General features: G+C 41.8%; 1 protein-coding gene across 1 annotated transcript in view; it reads right to left on the bottom strand.

Annotated features, from left to right (window-relative positions):
- The window catches only part of LOC125036052, a 19,628-nt gene extending 11,656 nt beyond the window's left edge, over positions 1–7,972 (bottom strand). The window contains exons 1-5 of the mRNA XM_047628425.1: positions 7,734–7,972; positions 7,078–7,216; positions 6,082–6,166; positions 5,476–5,532; positions 5,000–5,069 (exon numbers count right to left, since the gene is read on the bottom strand). Of these exons, the coding sequence (XP_047484381.1) occupies positions 5,000–5,069; positions 5,476–5,532; positions 6,082–6,166; positions 7,078–7,215 (350 nt within the window). The 5' untranslated portion in view covers position 7,216; positions 7,734–7,972. The remainder of the gene's footprint in view (positions 1–4,999; positions 5,070–5,475; positions 5,533–6,081; positions 6,167–7,077; positions 7,217–7,733) is intronic.
- Positions 7,973–14,258: the final 6,286 nt, after the last annotated feature.

Below are 14,258 nucleotides of genomic sequence, written 5' to 3'. Positions count from 1 at the left end.
CCCTCCTTTTTTCCCCCCCTCTCTCTTCACCTCCTTTTCCCCCCCCCTCCATCTCTCTTTTTTTCCCCCCCCCTCTCTCTCTCTCCCTTTCCTCCCCCTTCTCTCTCTTCTTTCTCCCCCCACCCCCTCTCCCCTTTCCCCCCCTCTCTCCTCTCCCTCTCCCTCCTTTCCCCCTCTCATCTCTCTCTCTCCTTCCTCCTCTCTCCTTTCCTCCCTCCCCCCCCCCCACTTCTCTCCTTCTTCTGCCTTTCCTTTCCTCCCCCCCCTCCTCTTCTCCCTCCCTCTCTCCTTTCCTCCCCCCCCCCTCCCCCCCTTTTCCCCCTCCCCCCCCTCTCCTCTTCCCTTTCCTCCCCCTCTCCCTCTTTCCCTCTCTTCCTCCCCCTTCTCCCCTTTCCTCCCCCCCCTCTCTCCCTTTCCTTCCTTCCTCCTCCCCCTCCTTTCATCTTTCCTCCTTTCCCCCCCCTCTTTCTTCCTCTTCCTCTTTTCCCCTCTCTTCCCCCTTCTCATCCCTCCCCCCTCCTCTCTCCTCCCTTTTCCCTCCCCCCCCTCTCTCTCTCTCTCTCTCTCATCTCTCTTTCCTCCCCCCCCCTTCTCTCTCCTCTCTCCTTTCTCCCCCGCCTCCTTCCTCTCCTTTCCCCCCCCTCTCCTCCCTCTCCCTTTCCTCCCCCCCCCTCTCTCTTCCTTCCTCCCCCCTCTCTCTCTCTCTCCTTTCCTCCCCCTCTCCTTTTCCCCCTTTTCCCCCCCCCTCCTCCTCTCCTTCTCAAACCCTCTTCCTCCTCTTCTTTTCCTCCTCTCTCGTCTCTCCTTTCCTCCCCCCCCCCCCTTCCCCCCTTTTCCCCCCCCCTCTCTTTTTCCCCCCCTCTCTTCTTCCCTCCTTTCCTCCCCCCCTCTCTCTCTCTCCTCCTTTCCTCCCCCCTCCCCCCTCCCTCTCCTCTCCCTTTTCCTCCCCCCCCTCTTCTCCTCTCCCTTTCCCCCCCCCCCCCTCCCTCTCTCCCTTCCTCCCCCCCCTCCTCTTTCCCTTCTCCCCTTCCCTCGCTCCTCTCTCTCCCCTCCCTTTTTTTTCCCCCCCCTCCCCTCTCCTCTCTTCTCCCCCCCCCCCCCTCCTTCCTCTCCCTCCCCCCGCCTCTCTCACGTCCCCTCCCCCCCACCCCCCCCCCTCCCCCCTCCTTCCTCCCCCCCTCTCCCTCTCCTTTCCTCCCCCCCCCACTCTCTCACCTCTCCTCTCTCCTTCTCTTCCTCTCCTCTCTTTTCTCTCTCTCTCTCTCTCTCTCTCTCTCTCCCTTTTCTCTCTCTCTCTCTCCTCCTCTCTCTCCCTCTCTCTTCATCTCCCTCTCCTCTCTCTCTCTCTCTCTCTTCCTCTCTCTCTATCATCTCCTCTCTCTCTTCTTCTCTCCTCTCTCTCTCTCCTCTCCTCTCTTCCTCTCTCTCTCTCATCTCTCTCTCTCTCCTCTCTACTCCTTTCCTCTCTCTTCTCTCTCTCCTCTCTCTCTATCTCTCCTCTCTCCTCTCTCTATCTCTCCTCCCCTCTCTCCTCTCTCTCTTCTCTACTCTCTCCTCTTCTCTCTCTCCTCTCTCTCCTCTCTCACTCTCCTATCTCTCCTCTCTCTCTCTCTCTCTCCTCTCTCTCCTCTCCTCTCTCTCTTCTTCTATCTCTTCTCTCCTCTTCTCTTCCTCCTCTCTTCTCTCTATCTCTCTCTATCTCTCCTCTCTCCTCCTCTCTCTCTCTCTATCTCTCCTCTCATCCTCTCTCTCCTCTCTCTCTCCTCCCCTCTCTCTTCTCACTCTCTCCTCTCTTTCTCTCTCTCTCTCTATCTCTCACTCTCTCTCTCTCTCTATCTCTCTCTCTCCTCTCTCTATCTCTCTCTCTCCTCTCTCTATCTCTCATCTCTCCTCTCTCTATCTCTCTCTCTCCTCTCTATCTCTCTCTCTCTCTCTCTCTCTCCTCTCTCTATCTCTCTCTCTCTCCTCTCTCTCTCTCTCTCTCTCTCTCTCTCTCTCTCTCTCTCTCTCTCTCTCTCTCTCTCTCTCTCTCTCTCTCTCTCTCTCTCCTCTCTCTCTCTCTCTCTCTCCTCTCTCTCTCTCTCTCTCTCTCTCTCTCTCTCTCTCTCTCCTCTCTCTCTCTCTCTCTCTCTCTCCTCTCTCTCTCTCTCTCCTCTCTCTCTCTCTCCCTTTTCTCTCTCTCTCTCTCTCTCTCCTCTCTCTCTCTCTCTCTCCTCTCTCTCTCTCTCTCCTCTCTCTCTCTCTCTCTCTCTCTCTCTCTCCTCTCTCTCTCTCTCTCTCTCTCTCTCTCTCTCTCTCTCTCTCTCTCTCTCTCTCTCTCTCTCTCTCTCTCTCTCTCTCTCTCTCTCTCTCTCTCTCCTCTCTCTCTCTCTCTCTCTCTCTCTCTCTCTCTCTCTCTCTCTCTCTCTCTCTCTCTCTCTCTATCTCTCTCTCGTCTCTCTCTCTCTATCTCTCCTCTCTCTCTCTCTCTATCTCTCCTCTCTCTCTCTCTCTATCTCTCCTCTCTCTCTCTCTCTATCTCTCCTCTCTCTCTCTCTCTATCTCTCCTCTCTCTCTCTCTCTCTCTCTCTCCTCTCTCTCTCTCTCTATCTCTCCTCTCTCTCTCTCTCTATCTCTCCTCTCTCTCTCTCTCTATCTCTCCTCTCTCTCTCTCTCTCTCTCTCTCTCTCTCTCTCTCTCTCTCTCTCCTCTCTCTCTCTCTCTCTCTCTCCTCTCTCTCTCTCTCTCTCTCTCTCTCTCTCTCTCTCTCTCTCTCTCTCTCTCTCTCTCTCTCTCTCTCTCTCTCTCTCTCTCTCTCTCTCTCTCTCTCTCTCTCTCTCTCCTCTATCTTCCTCTCTCTCCTTTCCCTCTCTCTTCTCACTCTCTCCTCTTCCCTCATCTCTCTCCTCTCCTATCTCTCTCTCTCTCTTCTCTCTCTCTCTCTTTCTCCTCTATCTTCTCCTCTCTCTTTCTCTCTCTCCCTTCTCCCTCTCTCCTCCCTCTCTCTCTCTATCTCTCCTCTCTCTCTCTCTCTCTCTCTCTCTCTCTCTCTCTCTCTCTCTCTTCTCTCTCTCTCTCTCCTCTCTCTCTCTCCTCATCTCTCTCTCTCTCTCCCTCTCCTTCTCTCTCCTTCTCTCTCTTCTCTCTCTCTCCTCTCTCTCTCTCTCTTCTCTCTCCTCTCTCTCCCCTATCCTCTCCTCTCTCTCTCTATCTCTCCTCTCTCTCTTCTTCCCTCTCCTCTACCCCTCTTCTCTCTCTCTCCTCCCTCCTTCCTCTTCTCTTCCCCCTCCATCCTTCTCTCTCCCCTCTATCCTCTCTCCTCCTCTTATCTCTCTCCTCTCTCTCTCTCTCTCTCTCTCTCTCTCTCTCTCTCTCTCTCTCTCTCTCTCTCTCTCTCTCTCTCTCTCTCTCTCTCTCTCTCTCTCTCTCCTCTCTCTCTCTATCTCTCCTCTCTCTCTCTATCTCTCCTCTCTCTCTCTATCTCTCCTCTCTCTCTCTATCTCTCCTCTCTCTCTCTCTATCTCTCCTCTCTCTCTCTATCTCTCCTCTCTCTCTCTCTCTCTCTCTCTCTCTCTCTCTCTCTCTCTCTCTCTCTCTCTCTCTCTCTCTCTCTCTCTCTATCTCTCCTCTCTCTCTATCTCTCCTCTCTCTCTATCTCTCCTCTCTCTCTATCTCTCCTCTCTCTCTATCTCTCCTCTCTCTCTCTATCTCTCCTCTCTCTCTCTATCTCTCCTCTCTCTCTCTATCTCTCCTCTCTCTCTCTCTATCTCTCCTCTCTCTCTCTATCTCTCCTCTCTCTCTCTCTATCTCTCCTCTCTCTCTCTATCTCTCCTCTCTCTCCCTCTATCTTCTCTCTCTCCTCTCCCCTCTATCTCTTCTCTCTCCTCTCCTCTCTCCTATCTCACTCTATCTCTCCTATCTCACTCTATCTCTCCCTCTCTCTTTCTATCTCTCCTCTCTCTCTCTATCTCTCCTCTCTCTCTCTATCTCTCCTCTCTCTCTCTATCTCTCCTCTCTCTCTCTATCTCTCTCTCCTCTCCCCTCTATCTTTCTCTCTCCTCTCCCCTCTATCTTTCTCTCTCCTCTCCCCTCTATCTTTCTCTCTTCTCTCCCCTCTATCTTTCTCTCTTCTCTCCCTTCTATCTTTCTCTCTCCTCTCCCTCCCTCTATCCTTCTCTCCCTCCCTCCCCTGCTCACTCTCTCTCTATCTCTCTCTGAATAAGCAAAAGAGAGAATCATATTACATAAAATCATGTCTTCATCAACTGCTTCAGAACCGAAGATGTAATCATGTAAAGTAATGTAATATGGGGAATTCATACCTATGAGTGTAAGGTAGTGTGTTAATGATTCATTGTTTATCCTTTGTTTTAAAATCAGTAATTACATACATTAAACCCGTCATCTTCTTGTGAATGTGCTGAGGTCACAAAAGCCATTTATATCCATATTCCATAGGAATACTGTGCTATCTAAACTAGTAGTAATAAAAGGCACACATGAAACTAAATTTGATTTTGATATAATGTTGAATAGAGCAATGTAAATGAACTAAACCATAAAGGTCTACTGATAACTCTGCATATGCTAAAATTACACATGTACTGAATCAGCTTGCATATCAATACCCATCTCTATCACATTCTTACATAACGAAAGTCACTACAAACATACATACATATCTTATCCTGTTCTCTCCTACAGGGATGACATCTGATAAGATTAATGCATAGATACCTCATAGTAAGCAAGTCATGGACAAAAAACATATACATTGAAGGTTAACTCAGGCAAGTAACCAAGATAAGAACAGTCCAAAAGAGAAGTTACACTATAAACTGTAATATATTATAATGATTTCCTATATTCATAGTTTTACTTTTTCTTAGCACAAGTAATAGAAGTAGAAGTAGAAATAGAAACAAAAGCAGAGATAATAACAGTTGTAGGAATAGAATTAGAAGTAAAAATCTACATCAGTAACATTATCAATAATAGCCACAAAAAATTAAGAACTTACCCAGGACAATCAAGAGCAATGTTGATTGATGTATGTGGCGTCGTTAAATCTATCTTTATTTCATCCTCCACTGAAAAGGGTTTCTTGATTATTTTGACTTCAAATATTTGTCTAATGAGACCTATTAACCTTATATACTTACATTTTCTACTTTGAATCTAAAACCTAATTATACAAAGATATTTCTCCAAAGACTTGTGAATGAAAAACTGACCTCTAATTACAGTTTCAATGATCAGTTAAATAAGGTTTATCAATCCATAAATATTGGACTTTGGTTGTAAAAGATTTCTGCTTTACTTCCCAAACTAGTCACAAACGAGTGGGTCATTACACCACCTCATTAGTGAACTGAGAGCCCTGATGGTAATTTTGGTAACTAAGACTTTTATAATACTTGACGAGACTATATTAGTTAATAGAATTGCCAGTTACGAAAGGCTTTTTCAGTTCACCTAAAAAATACAGATACAAACCTTCTGATTCACGTTCTTTTATTAGCACATCTTTAGGCTTTGGGGTGAGAGAAAACTCTGAAACAAATATAAATATTATCAGACAAAAAATGAGTAAATAAATGCTTATTCAATATATTCAGATCTTATAATATGGATTACTTTTCTTTCAGTTTTATATATTTTCTTATTCAAAGACTTTTTATGGCAATTACTAGAAACTGAAAGTTATAATCATAGTAAATGTCTAGTGGCCCTTAGAAGGGGATTTTTTCCCATCATTACATTGGCTGTGATTTATCTAGAACTGTGTGTATGTGTATGTGTGTGTGTGTGGGGGGGGGGGGGGGTAAACTACTTTCCTTCTCTCCCTCTAAAACATATTAGAGGGATGTTTGTTGGTCTCAACCTGAATGCTGACACGCTTGAAGCCTCTGCCAGATGTGCAGGTGTCTTCTAAACATTTACCATAACAACAAATACTCTCTTCCATAACTAAATAAAGTGAAGAAATAAACAATTTCTACCACTGTATTATTACAGAACTTTAAATCTGTATGGAAAATATTGGAAAAATATATCAAGGAAAGCGGAGGCAGTTACAAAATAATACTACAGACTACTTACTATGTGCAGGAAGCTTGCGGGGAATAGTAGGTGAAAATAAGTGCAGAAATTCAGGATCTTCCCGCAACTGCTCTTCGCTGTCATCCTGAAATGAGAAGATGCTTGTCTGTAACTTGGCTAATCTAAGGTTATAAATGCTGTCTACATGACTTCACAAGCTTGGAAATATGCTTGTATCTGAATTATCTATTAGGCAACCTGTATTTTCCTTATCTGAGTCATGAATTAAGGATATTAATTGCTAACCTATTACAAGATATATTGCAACTTATTAGAAGATGTACTGAAAAATCAAATTCATAGTTACCACTATAATATTAGATCTAAGAGTAAAAAGTTTCTTATATGAAAAATAATTATCATAACTAATTTATGGGCCAATTTTAAGCGTAATTGATATGAAATACAAACACTTATGTATTTAAATTAACATAAATCTGAAGTGAAGCACATAGACCTTAATTCAGTTTTGGGACTAACAATTACCTTTGGCCTTGATATCAAAGAAAGAAAGAAAAAAAAAAATGAGGAAACTGATATGGTAAGGGAAATAGAACTCTAACTTTACCACTGACTTCTCTGCAATTAATGAATGGAATTATATGAAAAAATAATAGCTTAACCTGGCAATCTGTTTTCTTTTTTAGTAAAAGAAAATGGAGCTGATGCAATGTAAGATCAGAAGGGAAGATTATTCAGTTTATATTATTTTCCTGGTCTTTAAACAGCTATTGTACTGCTGTCAAACTCTTGTAAATACCTCTTCCTTACACATGTGCCTCTGATCCCAAAATAATATCCAATTCACCTAAGAATATATTGGCACATGAATCTTAGGAGGGGGGGTTATGCATGTAAGACCTTCAATCAAATTTCTTACACCAGATATCACCTCCATCAAGGAATACATTAACAATAGAGTCTTCATCACCACCTGTCTAGCACCTCCTTCACCCTGTACTGTTCCTAAAACAAGAGAAATACCAGCCAGTTCACCTCACTGCACAAGGTATGGTCAGGAACAGTCGAAGTGACATGAGATCCCTCCAGACTGGCACTTGTACTTGTGACACAGAGAGGTGACATGGTGCCTGAGGTTGTGTCACATGCATTGGCCTTGCTAAGCTGCTCCATCCTGGAAAAAAATTGGGTAAAATACGTTAGAAAGCATGGCACTCGATCTCTAGGGTGAATAGTAGTTGTCTATGTATCAAAGGCTTTGGAATAGGTTTTCAATTCACATAAAATGGTTGAAGAGGAAAGTTCTCTCTTCAGGTCAAGTAGCACACCTAATTACAAATAAATATATGCAAAAATCTGTCCTAAAGCTCACATTCACTCTAGTTACCCAAGGGTCCCACATGCAGAGAGATTTCAGACCGATGTGCGGTTTAAACACCTCGTTCATGCATAAAAATCAAGTTAAATTGGATAAATTACATCACAACTTTTGACTCCATGCTGTCAAAATAACATTACTACAAAATTTACTTGAAATTAATAGAAAAAAATAAACGAATTACACAACATCCAAACTAGCATATTACCTATCAGTCTTTCGCAAAAATAACACTTCTAGTTCACTAAGAAAAGAGGAAACGTAATTTTTAAATTCACTAAAGGTAAATTTACATAAAAGAACGAAAACAAACCTGAGCAACAATTCCTTCTTCAGAAAATGTCAGACGAGAAACAGGATAAAAATAAAGAGAAAAAATGTGACTTGTCTCTTGTTTTTTCTCTCTAACTTCTAGATAAACTTCCCTAGTACTTTTTATCTGTTGTTCTTCTCTTCATTCTTAAAATATCTTTCCCTTTCGCCGTCCTTTTGTGAAGGGAGGAGAGGAGAGAGAGAAAAAAAAACTAGATGATACTTCTCCGTGTACTTCCGTGACACTAAGCCTTGAGGCTCAAATTCAGGATTCTTTTAGCGGGAAAAACTTCTTTCCTCGGAGATTTATTTTCTAGAATTTTTGGCACTTGCTTGTTTAAATATTGCATTGGTAGCTGTTGTGTAGTTTAATATATTATTTTTCAACGATTGTGCAATCAGTGCAGATCTAAAAGACGGTGGAAAATATTAGTAAAATGTCCTCTTTTGACATCGAATTGCTGTTAAGATGTAGAAAATTATCCATGTTATTTTTCAGGATTTTAATTCATAAAAATTAAACATCAAGAAGATATAATTGTAAAAGACTGATTGATCAACGTAAATAATCGGTAATATTTGAAATTTCAGGATTGAAGCTTCGAAGAGGGAAACGAACCGATATCACTGTTTCGCTGTTCGTCTTTAGGAAAACACAAAGCCATTTCTCTTTTTATTGCGATATACTCTGAAACAGAATGATTATGTATATATACAAATATACATACATACATACACACACACACACACACACACATATATATATATATATAAATATATATATATATATATATATATATATATATATATATATATGTATATATGTGCATGTGTGCGTGCGTGCGTGCGTGCGTGTGTGTGTGTGTGTGTGTGTGTGTGTGTGTGTGTGTGTGTGTGTGTGTGTAGGACATAGTAAAAGAACAGAACAAATCCTGTCGAAAAAACAACAAAATGAATATAATTTCTAAACGTACACCGACGGGAAACCGTTGCATTCCATAGGTGCTGGAGAAAGCAAACATATGATGGACTTTTTTGTCTGCGAAGTCACTATATTCCTGGTCGCTCAAATTTTTGGCTATTTAAAAATCCTCATCATGAATTTCAGCAAACTAATAATACTTACACAGTATCATAAAGCACTCTACAGGTCGTCCACTCACCCAGAAATATTACAGGACTTCACAAATTTCTTAGGTGACGGAATGCAAGTCTGCACATAGCTTGAGTGTGAACTGAATGTAGTCTGACTGTACAATCATGTAACTTGAAAATATTCTGAATGTAAGTTAAATGTAGGTACTAAAGAGAGTAAGGGAGAGAGAGAGAGAGAGAGAAGGAGAGAGAGAGAGAGAGAGAAGGAGAGAGAGAGAGAGAGAGAGAGAGAGAGAGAGAGAGAGAGAGAGAGAGAGAGAGAGAGAGAGAGAGAGAGAGAGAGAGAGAGAGAGAAAGAGAGAGAGAGAGAGAGAGAGAGAGAGAGAGAGAGAGAGAGAGAGAGAGAGAGAGAGAGAGAGAGAGAAGGAGAGAGAGAGAGAGAGAAGGAGAGAGAGAGAGAGAGAGAGAGAGAGAGAGAGAGAGAGAGAGAGAGAGAGAGAGAGAGAGAGAGAGAGAGATACAGAGAGACAGAAAGAGATAGAGAGAGAGAGGGGCTAAGATTGTTCCCGAAGTCATAAAACACTTCGAAAATCAATTAAAACTTAGAAAATAGTATTTTTATTTTAAAAGAAGTATTTACAATGTGTTTCCATCGGCTTGATTTTGTTTGTATAAAGATTAGACTTAGACCTCCCTGTACACTCTTTACACAGAACAGTATTGGTTAAAATGAGACTCTGACCTTAAGAAAAGTGTTTAATGCTACCGTTTTATTTTTACCATGTGACCACTGTAGTCCAAGATTCTAGGTTTATATGCAACTCATTTGATAAATCTAGTTAAATTTCTTCATCCGCTTTTTTTTTTTGGGGGGGGGAGGTAGTAACACCATGTGGTACATGTGGATTCTTTTAGGATCAAGTTCGAAGTTACGTCGGCTTACGTGCATATTTTGCTGCGAAACATTACTTTTTGTACTATTATATATATCGATTTTACAGCAAACGGTAAAAAGAAGTCTACTTTGATATTTATTATCTTATTTTTTTTCTTTCTGAGAACCACAAAGGAATGAGCGCATGGTCAAAAATGTTATATGATATAGGTAATGTAAGGTAATGTAAGCATGTTCTGAGTCTTAGCGTATGCAAAATGTTTATTGCGTAATATGTGCACCAATATCAAAATACACGAAACATAGGAAGACAGTTGTAGTATCACATGCTGTCAATTTTCTTAGCTAAAAAGCGAAGAAATAAAGCACTCACACGTATAAGTCTGCGGTCACATGTTGCCAATTTTAATGTATAGAGCAGACAACAGAATTCTGAATGTTTCGGGGCTCTGGAGTAGTTTTCTGTGACTCTCTTCGGACACTAAATTCTTTCAGGGCAGGTGGCGATGAGGAAATTGTGAGTTGCATTAAGCGTAATGTAACTTATGCAATAGAGCCCAATTTCAACATTCAATTTGTATGGATACCATCTCATGTTGGCATATACAAGCACGACCACGTATACAAATTGGCGAAGGAAGCCTGCCGCAAAGGTACTGTGAACATAGATCTTGGGATGCCTCTTGCTAGGGTTGCACATATATCGAAATGTACTCATAAGGAAGAACTAGAAGATCTGACAAACGCACAAAGGCCTGAAAGCTGTACCATAAGGCACTACAATCAGTAAAGAGATAACCAGCCTTCCTATGGGCTGTACCAACGTCAAACCAGACAATGTGACGTGGTTATTACCAAAATACGTTTAGGTTACAGAATGTACAGGAAGCTGCACGGTGAGAAGTGCAGATGAATCTAGATGTAGACTGTGTAACGAAGAAAGCACTAAATCTCAGAATGCCATGTGATACAGCCATTCTGATCACCTAACATGAGGTATAAAGAACTATGTGAATATTTCACTTTATCTGATACATTGGAAAATGTACTCGTACTATATCCTAAATTCCCTATGTAAAACAGTGTTATGTAAACACAATGGCAAAAGGATATCAACGCATTTTTTTGCATGATGTATGCTTTATATTTTTATTTTACCATGTACAGTTAAGTAGTCACAGAATACTGTACTATGTCAGAAATATTTAAAACTATAATCACGATTGCCCACGCCTGAACTGATAGCCAGGGTGGTATATAAACTTACTTAACTTTGAGCAGATAAGCCAGGGTGGTAAATGAACCTACTTAACTTAACGCAAATAAAGTACAAGACTAGAGTTTATCAACTAATTCCAATGAAAACCGGGCTGCAGAATGTAAATAAAAGTTTATTATCCACATATATGCAATTCACGCTCACTAATATTATATTTTAACAAAAAGAGCAATAAATTTTAAGTACGTAATCAGCTAGCTCCGTGGTTTTAAATTTATACTTGCACATTTAAATTCGCTTCAACTTGACTAGAAAGAAACTGACATCAAGAAACAAACCATCTCCTAATAAATGTAGAAATAACAAGAAATGCATTTCCTTATCCTGAACGACCATGAAAGATAAAGAAGAAATATCGGAGAACAAGCGTAAAAAAATCAGATCACGAGAGGAGTAAGAGCTTTATACCTTCGTCTACATTAAGCGACTAAAACCACAAGCTAACCATGAAAAATAGACCCTTCCATAACGTATAGAAAAATACCTAAGAACACATGCAGAAGAAAAAATCATATTAATAAATATCAAGAGTTTTAATTTCCTCTCCACCCAGAGCCTTGACGAGAACGAATATGAACGCAGAAAACATATATTCCTCATACAAAAGTACGTAATAAAATAAGTTCACTAAAGAACTAACAATAATATTAATTTTCCTAACTACCTACCACCCTGAATCCACGTATATTTTGTTTTTCTGTTGGAGAGTTGTCGAAAATGAACACTCATTAAAACGGTACTTAAGATTCTAAAATCTTTATCTCAAATGCACTGTAATGTTTTAACGCATATAAAATATTCACCGTACATAAACGGCTAGTCACTGTGGGGTCGATGGCACCGCTAGCCTGAGAGGAACTCCGTCTTTGGTGGCATTAGATGAAAATAAATAAGTAAATAATGATAATGCAAGCGTGGCCTTTAGATCCGCACAAAGGACTTAACTAAACAGGCTTATAACTCCCTTTTGAAACAGGAATAAGCTTTAAGCCGCGCTCCTAAGCTATTTCAAAATCTCGAAGTAAAAATATTAGTATATCACCCATTAGCCCAGATAAGTAACTGAGCAAAAACAACGAAAAGAAATTTAAACGATTAGTTTTTTGGGGTCAGCGGGAGCGTATTTTCACCGATTCTTTTTCTTATTTTTAGGATCGGAGAAATCCTTTGAAAGGTCAGTCAAAAAAAAGAGAGAGAAAAAAGAAGAATGAAATGAGGTCGATCTTGGTACATGCCAGAGGAGGCAGTTCACACTTTGCTTAGAGAGAATTAAAGGAATCATCTGAGGACATCGTAACGGAGTTTCTGGAAAGATAAAGAGCAAAACCGGAACAGATGCTGAAAGATATGTTCCATCGTGTCATCCAGTCGAATAGCCCCGTGGTAATTGGGGCTTGTTCGTGGACGGGAGACATGGTATAGCACAATCCTTTGCACTGATAAGAACTCAAGTATTTTATATTTTCAAATGTAAGAGATAGGAGGAAGATAGTCATTCCGATATGAGAGCACAGGTATAGTTACAGCATAGCGACTGTCACTTGCACACGATAAGGAGGACTTATGATATTGGTCAAAGCGGTCAGACTTCATTTCAGCGTAAAGAATCTTTTATCTTAGTCAGCGTTCCCCGTTGTTCATGCCTGGCAAAATGGGCAAACCAGAAAAGAGACGGATGCCTAAACTTAAACCTGGACTAGAAGTGTCGTGACCACTTATAACAGCGAATCTGCCAGAAGGAGTGACCAAGCGATATTCCATGCGCACCGTAATATATCTTGGTCACGAAAAGTCTAATACACAATTTTGCTGTAATTTTATAATCAGGCCGTCGACCGTGCCTCGTCAAGACGCCGTAACTACAATCCAGAACATTATCTTATCTGTTTTCATGCAAAAAGACGACGCGATATGAATCTGGTATGGGTTTCCAGAGCAGGCGGAGCCACCGAGATGTGGGTCCCGTTACGAAAACAGTGACTGGCGTGACAAGTGGCGGAGGCGAGCACACGTGCCCCGGGCACACTCGCTGCGTCATTCTGCTGCCCGCCATAATGGGAGCTGACTAACTTTCAAAGATTTATTGCACACAAAAGCCTGTTCATGTATCACCGATGCAAGAAATAAAAGTCATGAATTAGTTTTTTTGCTTATATGACTCCACACAAATTGTCTATGCTTGTGCTAGTACGCGCGCATATGTGTTGGGCTGTATACTAACATTTACGTACAGACGGTCACACACGTACAGTCCCTTTAAGTCAGTGACCTAGGATGCTGCTCGACATTACTTCTGCTGGGAGTAAAACGGCTCGGAAATGCATGGCATTCTCTAGCCTTAACATCATGAACGAAAACCAGCGGGTGCGGTAAACGGGACGAAACAATACGACAAAACGTAGGGAGGAGATATGAAATAAAGAGCCGTTATAGCTAAGCGAACCCGATCTACGGTTACACTGTAAGTGAAGGTAATCACAGGCCATCGCCAAATGAAGTTTATTTTGAGTTCATGAAGACAGGGCCGGCGCTTTTCATCTCGTAATGACTCGTGGTATCTCAGCGAGGACAGTTTGTTGGTCTTTATCGCGAGTACCAAAAAAGGTGAAAGGTTGCAAGCGGCCGCGATCTGTATGATACAAATCTCTTCTGACGCTAATGGCGGCGAACGAAAAGACATCACGGGGAGAAAAGAGCGCTCTGCTCAACCGCTAAACGGACAAAAATCTGCCCTGTCATTCACAGCGCTCTCCAATTTAAGAAATGCAATCTTTTACTTAATCAGACACGGGTGGAAACGTGCAAAACCCTCCTGGATTTCTGCATATGTAGACCTTACCGGGTCACGGAGTACCTAGAGGGCGTGAAGGCATTTAGAGTGCAAATAAGGGCGTCAGATCGGTGCGATAGGTGTTTTAAGAGTATGTAAGATCCTCGCATGTGGAAGGGTGACTGGTAAGTGCCTTCGCGCTGAGAAATCGCCAAGTACCGTGGGTGAAAACGGAAAGCTTTACAGTCTGATAGAGTACCTTAGTGGCATGAGAATACCTGATAGGCGTGAAAGTGACCGACAAGAAGGTCAACGACATGAATGGCTGTAGGAGTAAGCAAAATGTTGATATTGCTATGCATGAGCGTATTATGAGCGTCTCGCGTAACAATGTCTGTAAAAACGTAAGTCGTTGGACAAAATAAAACATGGTCCCTGAAGAACATTCGAGACGAAGATAGGGATGTCCCTGACGTCTTAAGTAAGG

Source organism: Penaeus chinensis, chromosome 20 (assembly GCF_019202785.1).
Source record: "Penaeus chinensis breed Huanghai No. 1 chromosome 20, ASM1920278v2, whole genome shotgun sequence".
Taxonomy (NCBI): Eukaryota; Metazoa; Arthropoda; class Malacostraca; order Decapoda; family Penaeidae; genus Penaeus; species Penaeus chinensis.
Note: the sequence above shows the minus strand (reverse complement) of the source record. Positions and strands in the feature narration are given on the sequence as shown.